This window comes from Chlamydotis macqueenii, chromosome 18 (assembly GCF_036417535.1).
Source record: "Chlamydotis macqueenii isolate bChlMac1 chromosome 18, bChlMac1.mat, whole genome shotgun sequence".
NCBI lineage: Eukaryota > Metazoa > Chordata > Aves > Otidiformes > Otididae > Chlamydotis > Chlamydotis macqueenii.
In genome coordinates this window covers 4,904,061-4,931,922 of record NC_141573.1, presented here as the reverse complement: position 1 = coordinate 4,931,922, position 27,862 = coordinate 4,904,061, and the positions used below count along the sequence as shown (strand labels likewise).

The 27,862-nt window shown below is 43.1% G+C and overlaps 1 protein-coding gene across 4 annotated transcripts in view; it reads left to right on the top strand.

The window, feature by feature from the left end:
• The first annotated feature begins 6,476 nt into the window (after positions 1–6,476).
• RAB11FIP4 (RAB11 family interacting protein 4) overlaps positions 6,477–27,862 on the top strand; it is a 122,626-nt gene continuing 101,240 nt past the window's right edge. For all 4 annotated transcript variants that reach the window (XM_086762483.1, XM_086762482.1, XM_086762481.1 and 1 more), the window contains exon 1: positions 6,477–6,772. In XM_086762483.1, coding sequence (XP_086618609.1) covers positions 6,629–6,772 — 144 coding nt within the window. In that variant the 5' untranslated portion in view covers positions 6,477–6,628. The remainder of the gene's footprint in view (positions 6,773–27,862) is intronic.

Below are 27,862 nucleotides of genomic sequence, written 5' to 3'. Positions count from 1 at the left end.
AGCAAAGCACCATTACAAATTTCATATATTGACTGTTACTTTTCACTTGTATCTGATAAGTAATATAATTCAGTGGCTAGCATTAGCAGAGTATTTGCAGAATTGATGCACTAACTATAGCAATGGTCTAAAACAGATGGGAATACTGGCAGGCCATGTCCCATAGGGGACTTCAGGCTTTCCAGCCTTGGTCTGAAATAGTCCTAAAAGGTTAGTCTTCAGGACATAATCTAAAGCATACTTTGGATTTTTTTTATTTTTTTATCCCCCTTCCCTCTAACCTGCTGTCATAGTAGAGATTGAAAAACAAAGCACCAAAAGGGCATGGCATTGTGCTAATTTATCATAGCTAGCTGTCGGTGTTGGGTGCTCGCACAAACTGGAAAGCAAGAGATGGACTACGAAAGGTTGCCTGTATTTCAGGGACCAGTGCAACAGTGAGCCAGGGAATAACCCCTCCTTGTCCTGCTGTTCCAGGGACTGGGCAAGCACTGCAAACAGTCTACCTTGAGATCAGTGTATCAGGCCTCTGCTCAGAAAGGGGCTCTAATGTACTGCACAAGTCTGAATCCAAAGTACTCTTGTGGTGAGGCAGGGTTTTAGGATGTAGAACTCACTCATCCAAAACATTCACTTGGATGTCACCTAGGCAAACAGAACTACGGATTCACAGGGGACTTGAGCAAATAAGGCCAGAGTGACTGTATGGCAGGGAGGCAAAAATCATACTTTGCTGAAGCGGATTCAAATCCAGGAGCTCATTTCTGTTCTCCCCTAATTTTTATCCTCAGTCTCAGGTAGATACTGTGATGAAAAGGGCTGTATCAGTTTTAAAATGCTGTAAATCATCTAAGCATAAGAGACAGCTGAAATAATTCCATCTGCAAGCTGTAGACAGTGGATTTGATAATGCCTACCGCAACCATTTTTGAAGGTAATTACAAAGCCTGCTAGAAGCCTGGTTAAGCTGCTTTTCTAATTGCTTCTCTGTTCCTAAAATGTCCTTTTCAGGACTGTTTCTCTAGAAGCAAGCTGGTTCAGTCTGTCTTTAAAACAGTCAGACTGTGCTCATCACCACTAGCCCTGCAGCCAGGTTGGTCCATTGAAGGTTGCAGCAGTAATGATGCCACGCCTCCATTCTCTTGCGTAAATATTTTGTTCCGTCCTTTATCTCCTATTAGTCAGCCGACTTGGACTCATCTCACACAATCTGCTTCAAGACACAACAAGTAATCACTTTAGCTTTAGCATCAGTATGGTGTATCATGTTCTAATTTTATTATTCTGTCCCAGATCTCATTGCTAAATCCAGCAGTATCTGGGAATTACATTCCTGTAGTCAGCTGTAATAAAAATGCAGATAGAACATATTTATTCAGATGTTGTGTAGTCCATCTTGGATGACAAAATAAGAAAAAATTCAGAAACTTCATTTGAAGCAGTAAGGAATAACTTACTGAACAGTTCATATACTGTGTTATGGGTGAGTTAGCTTAAAGAAAATACACTGGCTGGTGCATCCTCAGTCTTCAGCAATTGCTAGATTTTTTTTTTTTTAATCAGTTGAGGAAGGAAAAGGGGGAAAAAAATTCCCTTCAAGAATCTGGGGCTTAGGTCTGTTCATGTTTGCTTGTTAAAGCCAGAGAGGAATGTTTGCTTGTCTCTTGACAGCTCTTTTGGGGGTAGAAGTTGAAAATAACTTCACTGTGGCTACTGCACTAGGTCTCCTTTTTTTTTTTTTTTTTTTACACGGTTGTCTTGGAATCTGAAACATTTAACTGTACCCAGAATCTCCTGTGAAGGATGTGACGATCTCTTCCTGAAGCACTCCGGGACAGAAATGACCTAGTAGCCTGGCAGCTGTCAGATGCTTTCTAGCACCGTTAATGCTTTCAGAAGGTTGCCAGATGACATTGCATGTTATAATCTGAGGCAAATGTAAGTCTACCCAATTGCTTAGAGCTTGTCAGAGAAAAGCTGAGGGGTACTGTCCTTTCCGTAAGAGAAGGCAGCAGCGAGGCTTCTGGAATGTACCAGAAATAAAGGTTTGCTCCCAGGGCATTAGAAGGACTGTGGGATTTCTTGGAACAGGAAGAAAACTTGCTTTATCCCATACTATTCATTCACCTCTGGTTTACATATGACTTTTACCAACCACGGTAGCCTCATCCTCCAGCCCTATGCAAGGTGGCCAGCGATGGATTCTCTTGGCTGGGGACAAAAGTGCAGTGAAAGAGCTGGCCACGTGGTGGAGTAAGGAGACCTTCAAATACCGCGGGAGCATGCCGGCGTTCGCGGCTGTGCTGCTGGGGCCGTCCCTGGCAGCACCTGCCCGGCACTTAGAAACGTGAGTTTGACCCTGTGGATTCACAGTGGAAACGGTTTTATGTGAACTGCTACAGAGGATTATTTACTTTTGGCAATGACTTCATGAGAGCAGATATTTTGGTCTTTGTGAGCACAACCTCACCAACAACAGGGCTCTATAGTTGCAAATAACAGCTAAATTAGCGTGCTTTAACCAAAATATATCATTTGGTATTGTGAGGTTGTACTTAGGCACACTCAGATTTCAAATGGTGTATTCCCTGCTTATCCTTAAAACTTTTTGATCAATGTCTCTGAGGGTAGTAGGTGAACTGTGAGAAGAAATAAAAGGCATCGGTGTGTTTGCTGAGGTAACTGCTGTTGGCTGTCTAGCTGGGCTCATCTAGCAGAGTTATGCATACACCTAACTCATAGTCTGCTAACAGTGCTGTTGAAATCGAGCAGAAGCCTTCATACTACGTAAGATTAAACCACTAAAACTTTTACAGGGTGAGGTCCTTTAGCAACTACAAAATTTCAAAGGAAGAGCCTTGCTTGTTGAAACATTTTCCCAAAATTTCTAAGTTTTTTGCTGGTGTTTAACTTTTTATAATAGAAAAAAAAATAGAGAAAATGGCAGTAAAAAAATCAAGTATTTTTCTTCTGTGCCATACCTAATTAAGCCATCCTGAGAAAATTCCATTACCTCTTAAATAATATTTTTATATTTCCAGCAGGGCAGGAGTGTCAATAAGCTAGTTCTTGCTGCCTGTTACCTGTTCTTTATTACACTTAAAATCAAAGAGAGACGATCCAACTGATGAGTCACATCTGCTGTGGTGCTAATCAGAGCTCCAGTAGTCAATAAGAAACAGAATTTGATTCAAAATACAGTAAGACTATTAGAAGCCAAATATTCAATGAGGGTTACATTATGTATACTATGAAGAGAAATTGTGTATGAAGCTGTTCTGAGAGGCTGGGCCTCAAGATGTTGCTACTGAATGCTGGAACACAACCAGAACTGTAGATAAGGTCATCAGCCTTGGGGAAAGCACTCCTTAGAGGCTGTTTCTAACACCAGGTTACAATTTGCTATGTAAGTGGAAGTGACATTGATGGAAAAGCAGCTGATTGTAAAGAAATCCTACAAATGACAGCCATAGCCTGTGGTATTCAATGAAATGTTTCCTCTTGAACTATTTTTTTCTTAACAGGAAAATATGGTAGCACTACCACTAGTCATATTTCAAGTTCAGAAAACTAGATTTGCAGCATGTGAAATATTTATTCCAGAGTGCATGAGTCAAATGAAGAAGTTGCCAAACATCTCTGATTAAACAAGGATTTTGATACACCACTAAGAAAAAAATAGCCCACTGGTACTAGCAGATATGTTCTTCCTAGAGCTGGAGAAGCAGAGATCAGCAAGGAGTAATCCCAGCTACATCCACTGGCAATAAAAATTGACCTCCTTCTTGATTCAGCCTTACAACCTGTACCTTGCCAGTGCAGTTGCCCAGTGTGTGGCACATGTTCAGCTCAGTATCCTGACTTCAGCACACTTAGGGCACCCCCAGCTTTCAGATCCTGGACATTTATTGGCAGCATCTCTCATCCTAATTCTTCTGTGTTCAGTGCTGTTAAATCATCTCCCAGCTGTCAGATTTTGCTCAAAATACTCAGCTGTCTACAATGACAGCTTCTATAGCCTCTTCAGCTCTCCTATCAGCTTGATTCCAGTGCTCTCTGGCACTCAAGCTGTCTGTAGCAGTTCTCAGACTTCAGTACTAACTCCTCAAACTGCAGTGTCTATACCTGGAGCTTTTTTTTTTCTCCCTCTTTCCCCCTGCCCTTACAAATTAATGCAAGAATGACACAGATTTTAATGCTGGCAGATTTGGTCTACATCTATGTGGCCACTTACTTGCCTGTCTGGACAAAGATCCTTCTTCCTCCAGCAGAAGATAAAGGAGATCCACTGGAAATTAACTGGATTCCACGAGACAGAGCGTGACCTCTCTGAGGTGTGGGAATTCCTCCTCTGCTCATGGCAAATAGGGATAAGTCTATTCCTTCCCCCCCGCCCCCGCCCCCAGTACTAAGCGTGACTCCACTTCCCTATCTGGGATGGTGCAGCTGCCCACCTGCACACAGAGGGGTGAGTCAGATGGTGCAAGGATGCACTCCGAGGCAATCTCAGCAAACAAGGTGGTACAATGACACAGAAGTGCTCTGCAGCTTTGAAGAGGTTGAACTCAATTTCAGAGCAGTTAGACTAACAGTAGTTAATTCCACGTAGGTGTACTTTCCACAACTCTGAAGGGTACCAGCTCACAGATTTTTTAATACTTTGAATCGGTGCCCCTGAGCGGGTATACTAAGCTCAACCCCCACATAACCTGAAGATGAGTTCAAGGGTCCTGAGATAAAACCTAAATGTCTCCACATCTTAAGAATCCTGCTCTAACTAGACAACTTCAGATAAGCTTGCTGATCAAATATTTTGCTTCTGTTTTCACTTTCAGATCTCCTCACATCTCTTCATAAATTCTTTGCTTCCCAAGGGTCGTATTTGATCTCTGCACTTTGATTTATTTTACAGTCTGGAAAGATGCTTTTGCACATCAGTAAGGGAACAGAACTCTTCTATATTTGTTGTAAAACTAAAGGAAGGACAAGGTGGCAGCGGCTCTGGAACCAGCTCCTGATCTGTGTCAGAGGGTGGATATGTGGGGAGCTGTAGTGGTAGTGCGGTGCGTGCTGTCACTGTGGAGTTGGTTGACAGCTGACTTACAGCCTACAGGGCTGTCAAGTCAGCCTCTTCAGAAACCCTGAATTTGGACATAAAAGCAATGAGAGAATCCTGCTCAAAAAAAACCAAAACTTCCTGAGGAGAACACTGCTATTGGTTCTGAGAAAACAGATTGACTATCTTGCTCTAATAACGGGATTTTCAGAGTTGGACCTCTCTTACTGCAAAAAGCAAACAAATGGATACTGTCTCAGTTAAAACCTGCTAGACTTTCATGGTCATCTAGACGGACAGGTTTATCAATCACCTACACAACATCACTCGGCGATGGATGATGACCTGTGCTCAGCAACCACAGTGGGAAAGAAGTGCTGGCAGAGGCAGTAAGTACCTGAGCCTGACTCAGCCGGTGCTCCTTGTTCCCCAAGATGTTGCCCCGTCATTCCTGGTCTGAGCCGCAATGCAGAAACCAGAACCATTCCTTGTCTTCCCTCCGGCAGCTCATGGCTGTGGGTGTAAAAAGCATTCAAAAAAACTCTGAAAAAGAAAAGGGACAGAGCAGAGGGATCAGACTAAAACCCAGCCATGGAGCACAGCAGTTGCTGGAAGCTTTAATGAGGAATCCTGCAAAGGCAGGGAGATCCCTCCATTACCAGCTGTGTCTCATTACAGCGTGGGTGAACAGTATGGCCTGAGCCAGACCCAGCCACGAGGAGTGCCTCTGCCCCGTCACAGCGGAGCACGGGAAGCTCTGCTTGTCCTCCTTTTCCTTAATTGCCCCTAAACTCTCTACACTCTGCTTTTCTCCCCCTAGCCTGGACCTCTTCAGACCAGGATCAATGGCTTTTTCTCAGGAGAAACTGTAGTGTGACTGGTGATATTTTTTTGGGGGGGTGGCAGGGAGGAGGCCTGAGGCGTGGAGCAGTGAAGGGACTGTGAATGGATCTGTGACAGCCGGGAAAGGAACCCAGGGGACACCAGGCCTGCTGGCCCCCAGCAGTTGCAGAGGAGTGTGCTCTCCTCTTCTCCATCCTGGCTCCCCCTGCCCCACTCTCTTCTCCCAGGGAAACTCCCCTTCTTAGCTGCCCCCAGACTGTCGCTGTCCCCATCGCGTTTATCCTCGCTCCCACACCTTTCCCCGCCCCGCTGCCGCGGCCCCTCGTGCCCGCCCTCGCGCCCCGCTTCCCGCCCCTGCTCTGCCCTCGCGCCCCGCTTCCCGCCCCGCCACTGCTCTGCCCTCGCGCCCCGCTTCCCGCCCGGCCCCGGCGGCGCCTCTCTCCTCACCGCAGCGCCCCCTGGCGGCGGCCCCGCCCCTGCCGAGCGCGGATTCCCAACGCCCCCTCCCTCTCCCTCCCCATCCTCCAGCGCTGCCCTATTGTTCTCCCTTCTTTCTCTCCCTCCCTCCACCCGGGGCTCGCGTCCTCCCTCCGCTCCCCTCCATCCATCCCTCCTCCTCCTCCTCGCCGTTCCTCCCGCCCCGCTCCCCGGAGCTGATGTCACGCACCCGCTGAAGGCGCGGGCGATCATGGCTGCTGCGGCCGCGGCCGTGCCGCCGGCCTCCAGCTAATGCCCGCGATGGAGCCGGCGAGCCTGCTGCGGTTCCTGCGGAAACTCAAAGAGGTTTTCGACGTGTGCGATGAGGATGCGGACGGCTTCATCCGGGTGGAGCATTTCGTCGCCCTGGGGCTGCAGTTCGGCCAAGGGGATGAGGTGAGTGGGGCGACCGTCGGACGCGCCCGGCCCGGCCGGCTCGGCTCGCTGCCGCGGCCCTCGGCAGCCGCACAACTTGCACCTGCTGCTCCCGCTATGCAAGGAGGAGGCCACGGCTCTGCCTGGCCAGACCCCGCCAGGACCACCCGCCTCCCCCGCGTGGCGTCCCGGATTCCTCTGGTCCTTCAGGGACCCCCCAACCCCGCACCTCAGGGCGGCTCAGACCCTCTCCCCTCAGCGCGGCTTGGACTCTGCCCCTGCCACCGTCCCTCGGGGGTCCCTCCAGGCCGCCTAGGGTCCCCCGCCTGGCGGCCTGGAGCCCCCTTCCGTCAGGGCCACCCCGTCGTCCTCCCCTTTTCCCGCAGAGTCCTCCCCAAATACAGCCCAGACACCCCTTCCCTCAGGGCAGCCCAGACCGCCGGGCTGACCTGGCTCCCGGTCCCTCTCCGGGGCTGTCCCAGTGCCGGGAGTGCTCGGGGGTCGCCGTGCCTTTCGGGGAGATGTGAGTGTGACCATACGGGTTTTCTCTGTCCTGGCTGAGCTGCGTCCTCACCGGGGTATCGGGAGCAAAGCCCCGGGCTGAGGGGGCCGCGGCCGGGGCCGCCATCAGAGCGGTGCCCGGGCTGCCCGCGGGCGGGTGAGGTGCGGCCGTGTCCGAACAGTCAGGGAACAGCGGCCCAGGTGCACCCCGAAACCTCCAGGTGATGGGCTGGAAGCGAGGACCCCATCCAGCCCTTCTGTGACACAGCGTAAATCTGGAGTCGCGCCACCGGTCTCGGTGGAGCCGTTGCGTCAGTGGGACCACTGTAAATCCGTGACATCAGTGTAAATGAGAGGGGGCTTCAGGCCAGTGACTATGAGGGGAATGATATGTCTTTGGTTTGAAACAATTCCCTTAAGCAATTCAGTCAAGGGCTGCAGCTCGAGCGAAATTAACCAGCAAGAACTGCTTGCTTTCCCGAGGAGAACTCTCAGGATATTGCACTTAACTGTTCGATGCTTCATAATATGCCCCAGCAGTTTTGGGTGCTAGTTGGGACTAGGACAGGATTCAGAAAACCAGTATCAGCTGACCTTTTTGAGTACAATAAAACAAATCAATGTGAGTAATCAATAAAAAGGTAGCGTGTAAAGGGATGCCAAGGAGGCTGCAAAACCAGAGTGAATTCACAGTAATAGTTGGAGCAAATTGCTTCTTTTTGGCTTACTGCTGGTAATGAAACACAGCTTGTGAATGAAATCAGAAGACCAGGAGACAGAAGGCTTATTGCTTGCAGATAGTCACAGGACTGTTAAACATTTTCTTAATGAGAAGCTAGAGTTTCTTGTTTTAACCAGCAAAATGAGGAGGAGAAATGAGAAATGAGTAGAGAGCTTTATTGATTTCTGGTTTTATTTGTCTCTTGGTAAGTTGTATAACTTTATATAAACTAGTAGAAGTATTTTTAAATCATTAGTGCTAGATACACTGCATCAGAATTGCTTTTTGCACTACTGCATTTATTTGGAGGCAGATCAGTGGATCTTGCAGCACTGATGAAGACTGGTCAAATTCCACTGACTGTTTTGCAGCGGGATGGCACTGATGATCGTAACAATCCTTTTTGGTCTTAGAAGTCCCTAAGGTTGTGAGAGGGGAGCAGGTTCTGTAAGATGCAAAGGAGGATTCAGGTGGTGATCTCACAGGCTTAGAGTATATTGGTTGGAAAATATTTAAATGGAATGGAAAAGAAGAGAGAACTGGAAATCTCAACAATGATGGCAGTAGAAGAGTACCAGTTGTCAGTGGTAGTATCTAGGTTTCAAGATGGGCTGGCTTACTGGGCAGGCACAGGAGAGATTACCAGTGATGAGAAATGCATCCTTTGTATTTTGTTCAGTTGTAACTGGCAGTGTTCAAACAAGATATTTGCAAAACTAGGACAGAGAAGGCTTATCTATATATTTATCAGAGTTATAATGTATCTTGCTGCAGTTTGCTTCCCTGTGTCTATTGTAGTCATTAGCTAGCAGCCCCTTGACTTCAAAGGAACATGTGTCAGCTGAGTAAATGGGATTTGTAAATCACCGAAAGAAGCTTGCTAGGGAAATACAGAATCAATTTTCCAAGTGCAGATTTACTTTAGAACAACCACTGTAGGTGGGCTAGTCTGGTTTTTAGTCTTGTTAAAAATGAACTTTATGTGTGATGAGTTACAGTTGATGTTTGGAGATGGTGAGAATCTATTTCCCTGTATAGCATAGTGTTTTCAACCTTGTGTCTGCAGGAACCTCATAAGCTCTGTGCAGGAATGCATCTTACAAAATTAAACTGAGGAGACAGTGCTAGAGAGCAATTCCCTCTAACACATTAGAACATATTTACTGTAATTGAAAAGTAATTATACATTTGAACATGCTACACTTCTTGGGCGTGATCCACCTCAGCTCCCTTTACATCCAAAAGAAATCTTTCCGTTGGCATCTGTGAAAGACTGATTTGCCCTCATGTGTAAGTTATTTGCTCCTTCTCTTCACATAATTCATCTGGCCACAGGAAAAATCCTATTTTCTAGCATTGTGGTCTGAATAATTCTGACTTTTACCAACAATAGCCCTGGGTCACGTTTATGAAATGAGAGAGTATCTGTCCCTTCAGTTGGGCCAACCTGATAGACACAGCTTTCCACCTCTTCTCTACCTCCTTGGAGCCACCACCATCCAAAGTTTGGAGTCTATAAATTCTTAATAACAACTTCAGTAGGGCTTGTGGCTTGCACTGTGTAGGGCACTTAGCATTTTCTGTTTTCTTTTATTTTTCTTGCCGTTTCCTTTTTCTTCCTTCTTTGTGTGTGTGCGTGTAGTCGACATGTTGAAATTTATCATTCCTGAAAGACAAAAACTCTGTGAAAATGGCCCCAAGGCAAAATATTGCAGCAAGGCAGCAGTTTTCTGTTCAAGCAAAGCAATCCTTACCTGCACAGTCAAAATAATGAACTTTAACTTTTCTAATTAACTTTTTAACTATTTTACTATTACTGGGCTTTTGAGGCCTCTGCTTCTAATAGCTTGATGCTTTTATTTTCTTCTTTGAGACTGCATCAGCACTGCTGCACCCTTCTGCCTTTCCCATGCACACTGAAATCCTCGTCTTGCCACCCAGTCATTGAGAGTCCACTGCAGCGGAACAGCGGTTGCCTCAGAGCAGCTGTTTAGGTCAGGTGATTTGGCTGGGGAAGCGCTTCCTGCAAGTTTGCTTGCGAGCTTTTGCTTTGTGTTACAAGGCATGAGATTCAACTAGAGGAAGAAATGACTTGGCCATGTTAATTTGACAGAGCTAGGAGCAGAATCATGTCTCTGAATTCCTGCTATGGTGCCTGAATTACCAGCAGACCAGGCTAGCTGTCAAGCACTGCTTGCCCATACAAATAGTTGTGGAACTTAGGCTTTTAAGCAGTTTGGCATTTTGTCCTCTGTTCATCCCATCTGACTGTAGGCATTTAACTGAGCTGTCTAAATTAATCTTCCTCCATGGTCACTGACAAGCAATTGAACACTCAGAGGGTGTAACAGGACCCAAAGATGAAATAAATCCTTCAGAGATGCTTCTTTATCTCCACTGACAATAGAAACTCCTTGTTAAGACTTCCGGTTCAATGCTTAAAAGTAGCAGGCCTGGGCCCTGCTTTCCTGTTGGATGGTCTGTTTTCTGTTTGTGGAGAAATCTGAAGAAAGACGTGAGGGGCTGTTTCCAACGTGACTTGACTGGATGGCATGTACTCACTAGCTGAAGAAGCACTTCACATAACATTGACAAATGCCAAGAGTCGCTCGCCATCTGGTTCCCTTTCACGGGGAAGATAGTTGTGCTAGCAGCCGAGTGTCTAGGAGCATTGTGAGTGACATGTTCAGCAAGCCCCAGTTCTGGCAGCGCGAATGTGTGTTTCAGGATAGTGCCAGTTGATGTTTCATTTTGCCAGATTCTATTTAAACTCTACGTTCAGTCTTCAGCAACGAGTGAAACATGCTGAATGTATTGACAACTTGGTTTTGAGATACATAATTGCCTTTCGGAGGTGTGCAAACCATACATGTACTCAGTAGTCTTTTTCATGGTAAGATCAACAGATGCTCATCAACTTGAAGCAGTGTCACACCTGAGAGGGTACTTGAGCAGCTAACAAAATGTATAGGCCAATATAAATTATTCCTGTGAGTGGGCAGTAATTCACTTGAAGTCAATGGTTTCCTAGTGGTATAGAACAGAAGTAGCTGAAAACAACTTCACGTATTTCACGTGAACAAATGAAACTTTCTGTCTGAAAGAAATTATTGAAATAGGGAGGTATTTTTTGCTAATTTTAGCCGCTTCCATTTGATGAATATCCCCATTCTGAGCTGAAATGAAAGGCATCAATCTCAAGAGCTGCCCAGGTAGTAGACAGTGGCTGCTGGCTGAGTTTAATGACAGTCCTGATGCTCCATTTTGACTTGCTCCCAGATATCTCCCAGGGACACCTGATGGAGTCATGCTCTAAACACAGCCCTTCTATTGTAACCACTCCATAACTAGATTGTCTTGTAAAGAGCAAGAGAGTAATTTCACTGCAGGCAACATGGAGCCTTTCTGAATGGTCTGGGTGAACTTCAGGCTCCTAGCTGTAGTGTTGCGGTTCAGAGTTGCACCCAGAAATTAACGGAATCACTGCAGATTTACATCAACGTGCATGATGATGATGAGACTAGTTCATTCCTTCTTGATAATGTGCAGCTTGCTCTGGACTTACCAGCCATGAGAAAAAGAGACTTTGGCACTGAGACATCGAAAGACACTGAAAGAAATGAGAGTATGGTGATACTGCCTCTGCTTTTCCTGGAAATAATTACTGAAATAAAAAAAAAATAAAATATTTGTCTAGATGTAACAAGGATGCAAAGAGCACTTCTATGTGTTAATGTTCTCTAGGTAACAGCAAGGCTAGCATACATTTAGGCTTCTTAAAACTGTATTTGCTAATGACCCAGATATTTCATACAGTTTATGGTGACTTGGAAGAAATGCAGTTCTGAAATGGCACAGTGGAGTACTTAGTTTATGGATTAGTCAAGGTACAGTCACTGTAGCCTTCCTAATTCAATACAAACTAGCAGTGAATATGTTTCAAATAGCCTTTTGGTACATTCTGAAATTAAGCATGTATTTCTAAACATCTGACATAAAGCAAGCTTAGTACTGAAGCACTGTTGTGAAGAGAGAAGCCGTAGGTTTGCTGTGCACTCATGAGTTTTATTTGTTACGTAATATGTTTGCATTTCAAAGGTAAGAGCTCTGAGGGGGTTTTAGATATGGTTAAGAATTGATTGTTGCTGTGTTTTGCAATACAAGTCAGTGATCTGAAATAGTAAATTCTTAATGCCTAAAGGAAAGGCAAACAATTTTGATAGCAATTCTTGATATTTAAGTGACTATGTTTTAGAACTACCTCAGTGTTTGCATTTAGTACAGGTACAGTGATACTGTGTTGTCATCATTAAATGCAAAAGTAAAGAAAAAAGAGGCATATGGATCAAGCACAGAAGACAGTACTGCATCTTTTGTGTACAGTATGGAAGCTAGCTTATGTAACTGGTGAAGTTAAAACATTCAGCTGCTTAGCAAGACCAGATATCTTCTATGTAAATTTTTCTCCCTTTTCCCCCCTCTCCATGCCTGATTCAATCCATGCTGTTAAGCTCTAAAATTGATATTCTTAATCTGTGACATGTCTGTGTGTTCTCCAGAAATTTGCTCTTGCAAATGCTAGGGAGGATTTCAGATTTCTAGCATGTACTGATTTTATTTCTGTAATATAATTAAGCTTTGTAAAGTGACTTATATAAAATTGCTGCAAGAGAGGGTAAGTCTTGGAGGGGAAACAAGCCACTGTCATATAGTATTTGCAGAAGCGATCCCCAATATAGAAATTTTCTTGGTTTCTAAGTTGCATTGTTACCTACAATTTAGCACAACTGACTCAGCAGCAGTGCTTTTATAGCAATAGAGTGGAAAAAAATAAATTGCCTTATAATTTTTAGATAAGTAAATGTGATTGTTTTTATTCTCTGTGTGGTTGACAATACAGTTTCCTATTAATTTGATCTGATTTTAATGCTACTATTCACAAACACTTTAAAATCTCTGATTTAATGTTTTAATCAGACTATCTGCTCAAGAGCTAGAGATGAAGTTCTAACAGTTCTTAAAATATGCAGTATTTTGGGAGACACACGTGATCTCAGACCTAGATACTTGCACAAGCTGCTGAACAAATACCCATCCATGTGCTGAACGTAGTTAACTCAGTGCAGGGTGTGATTAAGTACATGAATGATAAAAGAGAGCGTCAGACACAATCACTAGTACTATAACATATGTTATAGTGAGAGTGTAAACAAAGCACTGTATAATACATCTCAGTTCCTTTTTACTCAAGATATAATTGAAAGGCCTCACTTGGAGAGAATGCAAGTGTTTCTACATAACTATGAATGCTGTTTTCACATTTTCTGTGCAGTTAAAACCAAAAATAGTAGGGCTCCTTCCTAAGTCTTGTGTCCAATTCAGTTCTGCGGTATGTTCGGTCGCAGAGCGAGTGGCAGAAGCGAACTGTGGGATCGAGGTACTGCAAGGGAGACAGAATCAATGCACAGAGCACACACCTGGAAAAATTACAATGTAGTCTTCAGATTTTAAAGCTGCTTTGACAATTTAGTTTGGGTACAGTGTAACGGTTTTAAGGCATCAAGTGAAAAGCTTAGAAATGGTGGAGACTTTTTCTGTTAGGTTTCCTAAAATTAGAAGGAAAGGTACTGGAATTGCGTGTTCTGGAATGGAGAGGCTGTTAGCCTAGTGGGTTGAGGGGTGTCAAACAAGCCAATTTCTTCCTCCAGAGTGGTGTCAGTTATAAAATTATCTACATTTTGGTGCTCAAATATTTGTCTTCTCAAGCATTCTGTAACATTACATACACACCTGCATTGTCAAACTTCTTTCTTTTCCCTCTTGGTTCAGGGCTGCTCTTTGGGGAGCAGAGCCATTCCCTGCAGCCCCGCAGCAGGCTCTGTCACACTGGCCTCCAGCAGGGAAGCAGGGTCATGGCAGAGCAGTCTCTGGACGGGGAGCTTGCAAGGAGCCCTTTTCTATAGGGGACCTTCAGCCTGTGGCTGTGTTTTGTGATGTTCCAAACTGGGCCACATTTCTGGTACACCAACTGTAAATGTGCTGACAAAGCATGCTTCACATTTTTCCCTATATGTGGGTCATTCAGGGCATCCTCAGTGCCTGGTTTATTGTGAAGATTTGCAGTGGGCCAGTGAATACATTCTCATGTTGTTCCATCACCTCCTGATGATTTGACCCTCCCCAGTGGGATCCAGATGGCTTTTGGAACATGGGATGATATTATTTTCCAATGACACTTCTGTTGTTACAATAAAAAACCCAAACAAATGTGCAAATACAATTGTCCTTGTCCATATGTTTGCATGGTATTAATAGATTTGAGAAACCATCCCAAAATACTGGTGATTTCACTGTTTTTGTAGCAAGTGACTATATGATCAGTTGAACATATTTTACCTAATTAAACCATATGATGTATATGTTAGGATACAGTAGCTAATAGCAATTCAGAAAGTGAAATGCCACAGAGCTGTCAACACAGAGACTATTTGTAATTGTTGGTACTTAACCTTTTGTCCCTGTGCAATAGTATATTCTGTCACCATAAAGTAGTACAGAATTTTCCAGTAATTGTCCTAAGGCCATCTTTCTCAGTGTTGTTAGCCATTGGGACCAGTAGAAAGCTGTAGGATTCTCAGAAGAATTCTGTTGCAGGAGCCTCTTCTGTGCTGGATTGGTGTGGTACTGTGTCAAAATACAATAGAGACTGCTCGGAAGAGGGTTAAAGGCAGCCATAGAAGACAGCATGCTCCAGGGTATGAGGGGTGCTGATGAAAGGAAAAGGGATGTCATAAGGGAGAGATTCTGCTGTCCTTCCTCACTGGGACTACAGGCAGCATCAGTGAGAGCAAGTTTGGTGTTTTGACTCAAGGAATCTCTGTTCCATTGCATTCAGCAGTGTGACTGTTTATGCTGTAAGGGAATAAGGATTGATCATAGGATTTGCAGCCTTGTAGTAAAGACTAGTTCTGTAGCTTTTTCTCTTGCTGATTCCTTATTTGGTTTTGGTGTTCGTCATGCAACAAACGAAGCACTAGCTTGTGGCCAGGGGTAGGGAACATTTTGCTCTCGAGGGCCCTGGTTCACTTGCTGGGTTGGTTGGCCAACATGGCAGCCGTTGTGTTCAGTGATGCATCTGGGCATGTAATGTGGCCATCAGCTAGCTGACAGCCTTCTCACGCTGGGATGGCCTCGTGTTGGCTGCTGGGCCAGCCCGTTTGAACTGCGTGAGGGTCATGAGAGCAGATGTGTTGGAACAGGAGCAAAGCCATCTTGTATCACATAAAAATGCATTTCATGGGAATGTAATTTTTATACAGTACTATTTCAGGCTTTATGCATCTTCCATAACAATTGCTATATAACCTTGTGCTTTCTTCTGGATCCGTGCACCATCAGGTCCAGTTGTTCCTGGGCAAAGAGTGCTAATTTGGTAGACTGATTCTGTCCGCAGAAGAGCTGTGCTCAGTGAGTGGAGGGACCTAACTGTTCTTCCGGTGTGTTCATACCAACTGTAAGTGAACACAGATGTTCTCATGATGCAGTAAATTAATGTTTGTTAGCAGAGTCTGCAGCTTGGATAGCGTTGTAAAACAGAAGCAGAAGTGTTTTGCATTTGTTGTTACAGGGGAGTCTCGGAGAAAAACAGTGCCAAAGAACTACTATACTGGCCTACTGATTTTTTTTTTTGTGGAAACCTAATGCTGGTAATGGTAATGCCTTGATGAGAGTGCTTTGAAGTAGTGTGCTTACCTTGCTCTAAAAGAAGTGCAATGTTGAATATTGTTTCTCATTTTCCGAATTTGTGTCTTCGGGATTTTTTCCATTAGGTAATGCATTTTCATAATGGAAAAACATTGTAGACTAAGCTTTTCCACATCAGGGTATCCTCACTCTGCCACAGGCGTACTCTATAGAGATTAGCAACTAGCTTCAAACCTGTGCGTTCCCCCTGTGTCAGACATATCTGACAACAGACGTATCTGTTGGCAACATAAAATTGTTATGGTAAGATGTGGGCAATTAATTATGTGTTTATTCAGTGCTGAGAAACTCAAAGTGTTGGCTTGTTTGGAGTGTGTATATACCACATGAGCAATACAGAACTGTGTAACAGTGTCTCAGCTGAAGCTGATGTTTTCTTTCTCTTTTCTTTTGGCAAGTAATGTATACACTCCAAGTCTGGTTTGTGTGTGAAAAGTGGAAAAGAAAATCCTAAAATTTCACATTAGTTTGGCAAATTATTTTTGCTTTAAAAAAGCAGGAATGCAATTAACTTCATCTTTTGTTTTTGTTTTTTTTTTAAAGTATGATATCTTGATTGTTTCCGTTTGAAGCTAGCTTTTTATTGACAAAATTTAAATTGAAGTATTTGGCAAACAATGAGTGAAAATGCTCCAAAACACAAGATTTTGCTCAACACAAAGGATTCTTTTTCTCTTTTCTTCTGAGAAACATGAAAAAGAAAAAAATGTTTTGATTTCCTTTACTTGTCGAGAAAGCTGAAAAATCAATTATTTAGCAAGTTATGTATCGAGCAAGTGCAGAGACTTTGTGGAATGTAGGAGGAAGAGAAAATATGCTGTTCAGTACATCTGTCGTCTGCCTAATTGGAGTTATGTTGAGCTTGCAGTTATCCAGAGCTGTAGGGAAAATAAAGCAATAGGTAGAGCAAAACCATGGATAATGCCAAGCTGTGTGAGAGACTAGAAGAATGTAATCTTTAGGAAAAGAAAATCAATGAGTTTGTGCAGGAACAGCCTTAAAGGGTGGTACAAGAGAACACAGGATGTTTTGGCTCATGAGTATTTATTTCTTTGGTGACTGGTTTTCGCAGCTTGTAATCGTCATCAGTTGCCTGATCATTTGCTGGTCTTGAGCAAATGAAGTCTGACTTCATTTACTGCAGCCAGACATTGGTGAAACTTCTAAATTTTAGGCTCTGGTGTGAAGAGTGAATTGTGTGTTTCATTCCTCAGTTCTCTTTGGGATTGTTTGAAAATAAAAAATTGAGGAGTGTTTTGAGACACATTCTCAAAGGAGCTTTGATAATGTCAGTTTTGCTCTTCTTACTGAGCAATTACAAGGCATGGAAGTTTCCACTGAGAAAAACTGCATCTTGTCCTCACCTGGGAACTCTGTGCCCTTTGCCAAATGCACACAATTCTTCTGCACAGTAGGACATTTACTGGAAAGTGCTGTGATATTTGCTCCCAATCAGACAGTCCAGCACATCTTGTTTAGAGAATGAAATTGGTTTGAACAGTCTGTTGTCGACAACTATCATTTGGAAAAGTCTAAATTTGGAGGTGAGTAGTCTGTAATTGCCAGTGCTACCTTGGGGGTGACAGTATTTGTCAATAATCTGCCACCTCACAACTGTCCTAGTAGTCACCTTGCCAGATGACTCTACTGCCATTCTAGAGGATTTCTGGATATCTGTCAGCCAGATTGGAAGCTTTGGCACTAACCAAGCTCATGATGTCTTTCCAATGGACGAAAAGATTATTTTCTATGTACAGTGAATTTGGCATAGGTCAGGTTACTGTCCTGCTGTGAATGCTGGCAGATGCAAATAATTTATTGCTTGACTTAGGTAGTCACCCAGGTAACCTCAGGAAAAGGTAAACATTTACAATCTAGTTTCATTTTGCCAAAAGTACAAGGCACCAATTGCTTTTTCTTTGTACATAGGCTTATGTGATTTCTCTTACCGTATTTTTCTTGTACACCTGGTATGACCATTGTGAACTATGTGTCTTTTCCCAAAAATAGTTTTCTTTCCCCCATGGCATTGTAAATACATTTTCAGAAACTTGACAATCCTGATGTGTGGAAGTGTCCTCTTGGTACTTCTGGCTTGTGCTCAGCACAAATGAACCATGCTCCTCTCTGAGCAGGTGGAGCAGCTGGTAGACGTTGGTGGTCTTCTGCATCAGCTGTTCCTTTGGGGTGAGCACTGAATATTCTGTGCATTGGCACATACTGGCCCAAATTGCTGCTCCCAGTCTGCTGCCTGGGGACACACAATGGTTTAGGGAGGAGGAGGGCACCATGTAGCGGGGTTATTTAATGCATGAAGATCAATGATGCCTCAAGGGGCGCATCAGGGATGGACTGAAATCACCACTGTTATTCCACCACATCACAGCTCTGTCTGGGTGCAATTTTTTGCTGGAGACTATTTGAAGTAATGCATTATGTTCTGGCCTCACTATGTTATTCTCCTAGTTTTATTCCTTCCTTCTTCAGGGACAGTTTCGGTTTTGGACTCATCCTTGCTTGTGCTTTTTGGTGGGTGGCTGCTGTTTAAATGATGGTGGTCAGTTAGCTCTAGCAGTGTTACAGCAAATTAGCACCTGTTTGGAAGGGAATGGAGCTTTGGAGGTGTTGGTCTAAGTGGTTATAAACATGAGTGATTTACACAACATTTCAGGTGAAAACCTTGCTTGATTGGGTTGGTGGAATAATGTGGCTATACATTACCTTTGAGTTTATTACAGTTGGCTGCTGCAGCAGCTCTTTAGCAATATGCTGTGTTCAATGGCACTTCTGCTAATTCAGTGCTTGCCATTGCTTGCATTTTGTAGATGTTGCACTGATTCCCTGGATTTACCATACAGGGTGAAGAGAGTAGGAGTGCAGACTCTCCCCTTATAGCAAGAAATTGCTAGTGTCTCTATTTTGGGGAAGAAGTGTGAAGAGACACATTTCAAATACCTTTTTTTTTTTTACAGAAGGGAGGGTTGCTATGGATAACAGCTGTGAAAAATTTGGTCTAATTTTTCCCCTCTCTTTATTATTCTGTTTTGGGATGAGATAGGAGAACCAGGTTCATCTCCAGACTTCGGTATGGCACAAGGTGGCTGAAGGGACACTTGCCTTCACTGTTGTTGGCTTCACCAGAGGTATTCGCTGACACCAAGGACACCAAGCTGAGCATCCTCTGGAGCACCTTCTGCAGAGGCAAAGATGCAGAACTGACCTTTTGTTTTGGAGATTTTGTATGAGGAAGTGAGACTTCAGAAGGGTGTTCTCAGAGTCCTTTGAATGTGTGCATGTGATCTGACCTCACTGAGCTCCTACACTGGTACCTTTCTTTCCCTTTTCACACTGTAGAACTTCTTTAAGGCTCAAGGTGTTGTAGGAGCTTGTGTCATTCACTGAATAGCAGGTGTGCCAGTCACAGAAGGTATTTCTCTAATTAACCAAATATCTTTTCAACTTTATTTTTTCTTTATTTTTTCTGTATTTTGTCTCCCACTCTTCCTACTGATAGAAACTTACCCATTTTAGAATCAATCTGTTAGTCATTGTGCCTGCTTAATTTTGGTGAACCTGCTGTTAATAATGCTGATTGTGTGCCGTCATCAACACCAGCCTGTGGTTTTTCTAAATGAATTGGGCAGAAGGATCCCAAAGGGAAGGAGGAAGAAGAATGTTCTCTTCAAACAGATAGATTGCGAACAGATGGACAGCAGTGAATGAATACAAAGGAAATAAGGTGAAACACACAGGGCTGTGAAACAGGATATCAGTGTTTACACCATTGCAATATGTATGTGTGTCTATTTTAATAGCCACATGCAGGAACTGATTTATAGGAGTAAACTACCAGCCTGGAATGGAAATTGATTTTAAGACCCAAAGTGTGTGCTTAGTGCACACTATAATTAGATTGTGAAGGCAATTTCAGCACAGGACTGAACTTTAACTAACCTTTCAAAAACTCATTCTTCCTTCAGGAGCTCATGGGGCTATTTATGATATCAGCAATGAACTCGGGGAATGTCATAGGCTATGAGATGGGGAGCAAAGGAGAAGCTATCAAAAGATTAAATTTTGATAGCATTTTAAATGTAAACCCCCAAACTGTATTTTATGTTTCTCTAATTCTGCTGAAAGTCAGTGACTCCAAAAAGCTCCAGTCATTTTTGAAAATGTGATTTTATTTTCCAAGTACAGCAGAGGCCTACAAAAATTTTACCTGGGCCCTAGGAAAAGACTCTGAGGTTGCTAGGCCCCATAACACCATAACAACAGAGCAATTTTCCCCACTGTCAGAACTGGCTCTTGTGCTTTCTGTTATTAATGAAGAAGTTATTGTTCTTTTTAGGTGAGTTTTCCATGATACTTGCTGCTTGGCACTTCAGAGACTCTTATTAAAGAGCTGATGTGATTCCCATAAAGGTTTTGTGAAGTCTCCATTAAATGGGTCACTACATGCCGGATAACATAAGCAATATCTACACAACTTCTTGGGACCAGCAAGGGAGGCAGGCTTAGTACAGTGCTGAACTGTGTGTCAGCCACCATTTGAAAGAAACACCACACACAATTTTTATATATTCACCTTTGTTCAACTAATGTTACCAAAATAAAAGACTTGACTTTTTTTTTTTTTTTTTTTTTTTTTTTTCTGCTGGATTAGTAGATTTGGGTCACAGGCTGTAAATGACTGTGACTCAGCTGTGTGAATAAATCAGTTCTCTTGATTGTGGGATGAATTTACACTTTCAAAGCTTTTAATAGGTAATGAATATTCAGGGTCTGCCACATGGTAGGAGATCTAGCATGAAGGCTTAGATTCCTACAGCCTTGGCTCTCACTCAGCAAGTGTTTTTTCAAAAGAGTGTCTTGGAGTGGTAGATAGCAGTGCTGCTCAGATCCCTCGTTTTTTTCTTTTCCTCTTTGCTCTAGCTAATGGGAATGCAACAGTGTGATACACTAACTGGTGGCTCTAGAAGACAGGTTTTATCATGCTGTATTAATGCTTAGAGCGTGTTGTCCTCTTAGCACTGTTTGTAGACAGCAAACGGGGTTGCCCAGGTGTCAGAGAAAGGCATTTGAAACCTCTCAGTGGCTTGCAGAAGCATTTGGGAGCAATTACTCATGCCAGCCCTGTAGGCAGAGAGGTAGCACCAGACTTGTTTTTCTTTTTGGGCAAAATGCTCAGCAATCCTTAAACTCAGTTCTGTTAAATGTCTTGTTCAGCATACACAAAATTGCAAATGACTTCTGAGAAACCAAATAAACTCAGGATTTTGTCTCCTCTTGGATATAGTCATAGACATTTTTTTTCTTTCTTGCAAAAGAGATGATCTTTGATTCTGATCAATTGCAAGGTAGTTCCCCAATCCTGAAATCTGTGCAGTAACAAGAAGTATTTAGTGGAACACTTACCAACTAAGCTCATGCCAAAGATGAGAGCTCCCCTGGGTTCTTATGATCAGATACAAGCTTCAAGGTGATAAAAACCTGTGTCAGTGAGAATCATAACATTGGTTTGTATGGTAGAGTCCATGCTCATGCAGGAAGCCGTCAAGAAGTGCATCAGACTTTCCTGGACTCTGAGTGACCAGCATCCTGTAATAATTCCTAATTTGTTACTTTTTAAAATACTATTCGCAAGAGTAGTGGGGAAGGGAAATAAAGATGTTGATGCAAAGTTACCCAGGTTAAGAACAGCCTACAACATAGCTGTGAAGTGTTTTAAGTTTGATATTTTTGCTTGCAATAGAGATTTCTCGCCAAAGCCCTCCGTGGAATTGGTTCAAAAATCTGAGTTCAAGGTAGCTGGATAAGAAAAAAGGACTTGGCAGCACTGTGAAAATCTTTGCTCAAAAAGGGTCTATACTGCACCTCAGCAGAGTTCTCCTTGGTACAGCCTTTCATGTGCCAAGACTGAATTGTAGCTGATGATAGTGACAGCCAAAGAAGTGATGCGGCTGATCTGGAGTATTTCTGGTTTAGAGGTAACATGTATTAGCCTGCCGTGGCAACTTTGTATATGGCCACCCCCAGGAATGCTGCTAATGCTTCCGAGAGTGGAGAAAAATGAAAACTGAGCAGATCCATGTGGAACCAGGAGCTTCCGATGTTTCACTGTTAGTACAGTGCTGCAGTTCCAGAGTTTGTAGTGCTAACAAGCTTGATAAGAAGCTCCATCGCTTGTGCTGAAAATCCATCCATACAAAGAAAAAGGAAAAAAACAAAGGTGTTGAGTTTCTAAAAGGCAGGGGAAGATCTCTTTAACAACAGCACTGTTGCAAGGAGGTCAGATACAGCCTGCACAACTGCTCCTCCTCTGTGTAAGTATAGCCAGACACTGATGGATAGCGTGCTATGTGTGGTAGAATTTACACCATTGATAAAGGCAATGAATGAGAAGAAAAAAACACAAGCCTCAGTTGTCCCAAGCACTTAGCTATGTGCTCAGATCCCAGTGATGTTAGCAGGATCTAGGTGTGTGAAGGTAAAAGCACTGATGGTTTCCGTTGAACAGGAATGGAGTTGGACTAAAGGTTCAAGTTGAATGCATATAGCAGTGATTTGTTGAACTTAAGCCTTATATTTTTTCCTCTCAAGAAGTCTCTCGTGATTGGGGGCATCCATTTTAACAGGATTCTCTGGAACTTAATCTGAAAGCACAAGGGATATAAAAACTGACAGCTTTCTAAGGTTTTAACCGTGCTATAGAATTCCACAGCAAAAGTATGTTTCATTATTAAATTCTTCAAGCAGAGTAGAAATCTGTCATTTCCATTCACTGACACAGAGTTTTTCCAGAAGGGAGGTTAATTTATTGTTTGATTCTGTTTTATTATCTGTGAGGAGAGTTAAGCAGTGGAAGGAGCTGCTGAAAGTAGTTGTAAAATTTTTAAGATATTTGAGGCTAGGCTAGTCACCTGTCGGGAATGCTGAGATATTATGAAATCAGTCTTCCCAAGCTATAGCATAATATTCCTGATGAGCCAAGGGCTACCTCCTCAAGAGATAACTCTAAGGGAATAAGGCTAGGAAACAGAAAATGGAGAAACAGAAATGTGTGTTGACAGAGGATTTGAACCTGCAAAATTTTGAACTGGCACGTAAGTGCATGCTTGGCTATATGCATGAGTAGCCCTGACTTCACTGGACTATTTGTGAAACACTGTCCTGTTTCAGAAAACTGTCCTACTGGGCAGTTGGGAATAGGCAGGAACACCTGAGATCATGCTTCTTCCTTTGAAGCATACAATCTGCAGTTGTGCTGAATTGGGGCTAGACTGCTCAGCGTGCCTGCAAGGTGAGATTCTGAATAGCAGAGCAGGGCTGGGGAGGAAATTAGCTCACTGATCAAGATGTTCCAAAGCGTATCTTCAAGGCAGGTCTGAGTCAACGCTTTGAGATAATGCTGTCAGACTAAATGATAATGCAAAATATTCTGACAACCTATTTGGTCTGGAAACAAACACTGTCTGTTCCTTGGCAGTGATTTCTGATTAAACTGAGGGCTCTAGTTGCCAACAGCCCAATGCTAGCCACTGTGACTCAAGCCGTTGACTCCTCTTGTTTGGCATAAAATATTCAACTATTTAAATTAAATACATGAAAGTGAAAAATAAGAATCATCTTTTTATTTGGAAAAACAAATTGTTCTATAGCTTTATTAGGGATGTCTGAGTCCACCTGAATCACAGACAGCAGTGAGGAAGCTCACATACAAGTGCCACAAAATAAAATCTGTAAGAGAAGACTTTTTATATAGGTACCCTCCATCTACAATTTGCAATTCCATCTGACCTTTCAAAATAATGCAGGTGCAGAAGAGGTGCTTGAAGACATCACATCTAAGGTGAGCTTCGTATATACTTCCTGGTTTCCTGAGAGCTCTGTTCTTTGCCATACAGAGCAATCAGATTAATCAAAATAACTGAGCAAAAGGAAAATACAAGCAGGAAATTCTCTGCTGGCTCACCCAAGTATACAGATTGAGTGGACTACTTTCATAGTAAAGTCTTGCAGACTTTACGGGCAGAGATCTCAGACACTGAGTAATATTACTGGTATCTGTGCAACCGTTCACACACTTAGTGAAAAGCACATGCTAAACATGTTGCTGATCTTTTCCTTTACGTTTTATTTCCCCTCCAGTCTGTATTCTATTCCTGTCTCTGTCTCTTGTTTTCCTTTTGCTATCTGTAGTCTTATTTTGAGGGTCTTTGCAGGATTTATATTCTGTCTTTCTTGTAGGGACAGCAGTCTTTCCAGTGATTGTTATCATACACCTTTCTGCCCTTAAATCTTTCCTAGCTAGTGTAGGTTCAGAATTCTTTGTGAAGTTGCCATCTTCTGTGGGATTTCAGAGGGAGCTCAGACCTTGGAGTTCAAAAATATGAACAGCTTTGTTTATCCAGACCTGAAAAAACAAGTCCACCATCTAGACCGCCTCCTTGAATTGAAGCCTTATCTGCATGTTGGATAATCTGTGCATTGGGAACAAAAGGACATATGCAATTCCATCAAGCTGAATTACAGTAGGAGGATTAACAGCAAAATAAACAGGTTCCTATTCACTACATGAAGGTCTGTCAACATATTTTGACAGTTTGTTGCAGTGGTGCATTAGTCAGCACAACAGCATGTAATGTGAAAGTGTCCTATCTTTATCTGGCAGGAAATGGACCACATTACCTATAACTCCCCATCCCATCTTCTTCCTAAATCAAAGCCGAGGTGTTGTCAGAAGCTAGAGCCCGAGATGTGGCATCTCATTTTCTCTTGTTATAAAAAAAAACAAACCTGAATGTATATTGCTGAAGTGGACATGAATTGCTTTTCCATTTTAGTGTCTGGTCTGAGTATTCATGAACAGAGCTTGACCAATTGCCTGGAAACCAGACTGTAACGTTAGACAAAGATGGTGTGATCATCTGCCTCAGTCTTCCCTGTTGCTCTTTGAGTGTGTTGCTCGTGCCAATGAAAGCAAACCCAACCATGATGTGGAGTCAGACCATATCCTACACTGCAGTTCAGGGTTAGGTTTGTGTTTGCTTTCCATGGAAAGACAGAGCGTGTAGGAATGTGGCCGAGTATGACACAATGTAGTCCATCAGCACATGTAAGTCAGGTGGTGAAGTTGCATGCTTGAAAAGTCTACTAGTCTGTTGAGGTGGCTAGTACCAAATTTCCTCAAATAAATGGAAATAGCAATGAAATTGCAAAACTTTGCATTGGTTTGCACCTTTGTGGAGCTCCATTGACTTTAGGAGGGCTCCTGGATGGCCAGATCAGAGTGTAACTTATTTACTACAGGTACATTGAAGAGGAGGGGGAGAGGATCAGCCATGTATTTAGAAGAGCATCCTTTACCAAGGGCCATCCTGGTTAGAATAGAGCTAAAAGTAGGTGCAAAGAACATTAATAAGCCTCAGAAAAATTGGGATAGAGTGGAAGAGAGTAAGGTACCTTTCCAAGTGTCTGTTCAGTATGTTTAAAATTGACTTGGATTTTAAAATTATGAGACAGACTCAGCAAACAATCAATCCTGATGCTTTCAAATCAGCTGAAGGGCACTCAGCAGAAATGCTAGTGGATGAGTTGTAGTGAACGCAGAAGGCAGAAGGATGGAAATACTGTCTCAGAGGGTATCTGCAGATTTCTCTGCAGTACTAAATCAAAAGACTAATGAGCAGTGGCTGAACACACATGTGACCGCTGCATTTATTGTAGATGTCTTTCTGCAGTGTTCACTTTTTCTTACCAATGACAACTGTGATTTGTAACCTCTACTGACTGTTTAAACCCAGATCTTCTTATTCCTGCTCTAATTTCTTGCTCTTGTTCCTGCTTTAATTTCGTACTCCTGGCTCAAGTCTGCATCTTTACAGAAAGAGTAGATGTGTCTGTGGCAGTGAAGGAAGATACAGTTCAGATTGTATGCAAGATTCACAGTTTTGCCTGAACTGGGCTCAGCCAAACTTGGACCAGAATGCCTGTAAGCTCTGAATTAAAACTTTTAAAAGCAAACTGAGCAGTTGTTTAACTCTTTTCAGTGTTTTTGTCCTTGTGGTAAGATTTCACTGATCTCTTCAAACAAGAGCAAAGATGTTTCATCTTAGACTGACTATCTTTGGTCTTTACTGCTGAAAAGCGAAGAAGCTTCATATTCTGTTTTTAATTGGCATAAAAGATATTATAATAGGGAGAATCTGTCTGTCCTCTGACCCTCTTGAAAAAAAGAAAAAAGAGGCCTTAGTGACCTCATGGAAAACCACCTGGAAAAATTTAGAATTCCTCTTTGCATGTTATTAGATGACTAAAATCTGTTTAGGATTTTTATTGGCTTAGATTGAAGGACACTTCAAGGGTCTATCTCTCTTCTCCATTACTCTAGCACTGGTGTAACTGAGCTTTAATGAAATTCTGATTGATGCCACTCTGAGATTGGAACAGGACCTGTAATGGTTCTGTTAGAGTAAGAGGAGCTGTACCAGTTTATGCTTAAAACTCAGGAGCCCTATTCCCAAAGCAGTTATGTAACATTTATACAGAAGAAACAAGGAGATGATTAATAAGTGTTGCTTTGAATATTGACAGATCTCTTTATCTTGCTGCTTAGAGATGCAGGTATGAACAGCCGTTGTGGCAAAACTGCCCAAGCTCTATGGCTGACCAGGAATTTCCCCCTTTGTGTGCACAGGACAGAGTCAAAGGGGTGGAACAGCTGAAAGCTGCTGTGCTGTGCAGAAGTCCTTAAGCATCTGGCTGCAACGCCACAGCCCTGCACAGGAGAAAGCGGTGTGTGTCAGCCATTCTTTGGAAACCTCCAGTAATCAGTATCATTTTGGTCACATCCTGGTCTACCTCCTCCCTAACTGTGGGTCCAGAGCTTCACTTCATTCACACTCTTGCTTGTCTGGGTATGCATGAAAGTAGCAGAGCCAAAGGAGAGCAGCTCCAGCGAACATCATCTCAGGTATGCCCAGAGTGCTTCTCCCATTCTTTGTGAACTCCAGACACACCCTACTAAACATGGAGTCTGGACTCAGTGCCAGGAGTGGAAGGCTGATGAACTGCCATGCTAACATCACTGCGGGAAGAGCTTTTCTGTGCGCGTTGCAGCTCACTGGCTATCCACAGACTTCTAGACTTAAACATCTTAATATGCTTCCCTGTGCTGCAATGGAGAGTGGGAGCACTGGTGTGTTCAGCTCTTCTGGTGGATGAGCAGGAGCAGTAATGTCTGTTTAAGGGACAGTGACAGACAGGTATAGTCTGCCCTTGCTCACCCAGTATTCAGACTACATCAGCAGTCCAATGCCTTAGAAGTATGCAGCACTTTTAAAGCTCTGTGTCATTTTTTTCCACTTCTGAGAGTAAATATTTTACATTAGTTCCATGATTTTAGTGTCACTGATCCTTGTTTCTGTTCAACTTCAGTGGAACCTACTTAAAGTCCTTTCCGTCATTCCAAATCTTTACTCTGGTGAGTTATTTGCACAGGATTTGCTGCTGCCTTTTTTCTGCTGTCAGCATTTGAATTTGCTGGCTGTACTAGGTGGTGATTTCTTTGGCATATTTTCTTTCTTCTTTTGGCAGGCCCTGAGTTTGTTCCATTCTCTTTATGAAGTGAAGTGAAAAATGCTAAGCAGAATTTGCAGTGACTTCCCTCTTTTATTTAATCAGTGCTTTATCTTGACATTGTCTAGTGTGTAAATTTTGTCCTTTTGAAGACCAGGAGTAGTTGATGTATGGTAGCTTTGTCACTGGGCTGCACTGGCTGTAGATACCTATCAGCTCAGCAATTGGTATGTAACACAAGTTTATTTCTGGGGTGGGGAAGTGGAACCAGTATTGCAATTTACTGATAGCATCTGATAAATTGTTCTGTGCAGCATTTCTGACTGCATGATTTGAAGCTTCTGTGTGTGTTTGAACATGCTTTCTTGTGAATGGAGTACTGCAGAGACCTGTGTGGTCTTGAGTGGACTGTCCACATACTGTGTATCAGGAGAAGCATAGTGCAGTTTACCTGCACAGTCTGCCCATGTCCTGGGTTGAAGTATGTGCAAGTGCCATCCACAGAGCAGGACAGCTGCAGCACTAGCCATAGTCTAAGGCTATAA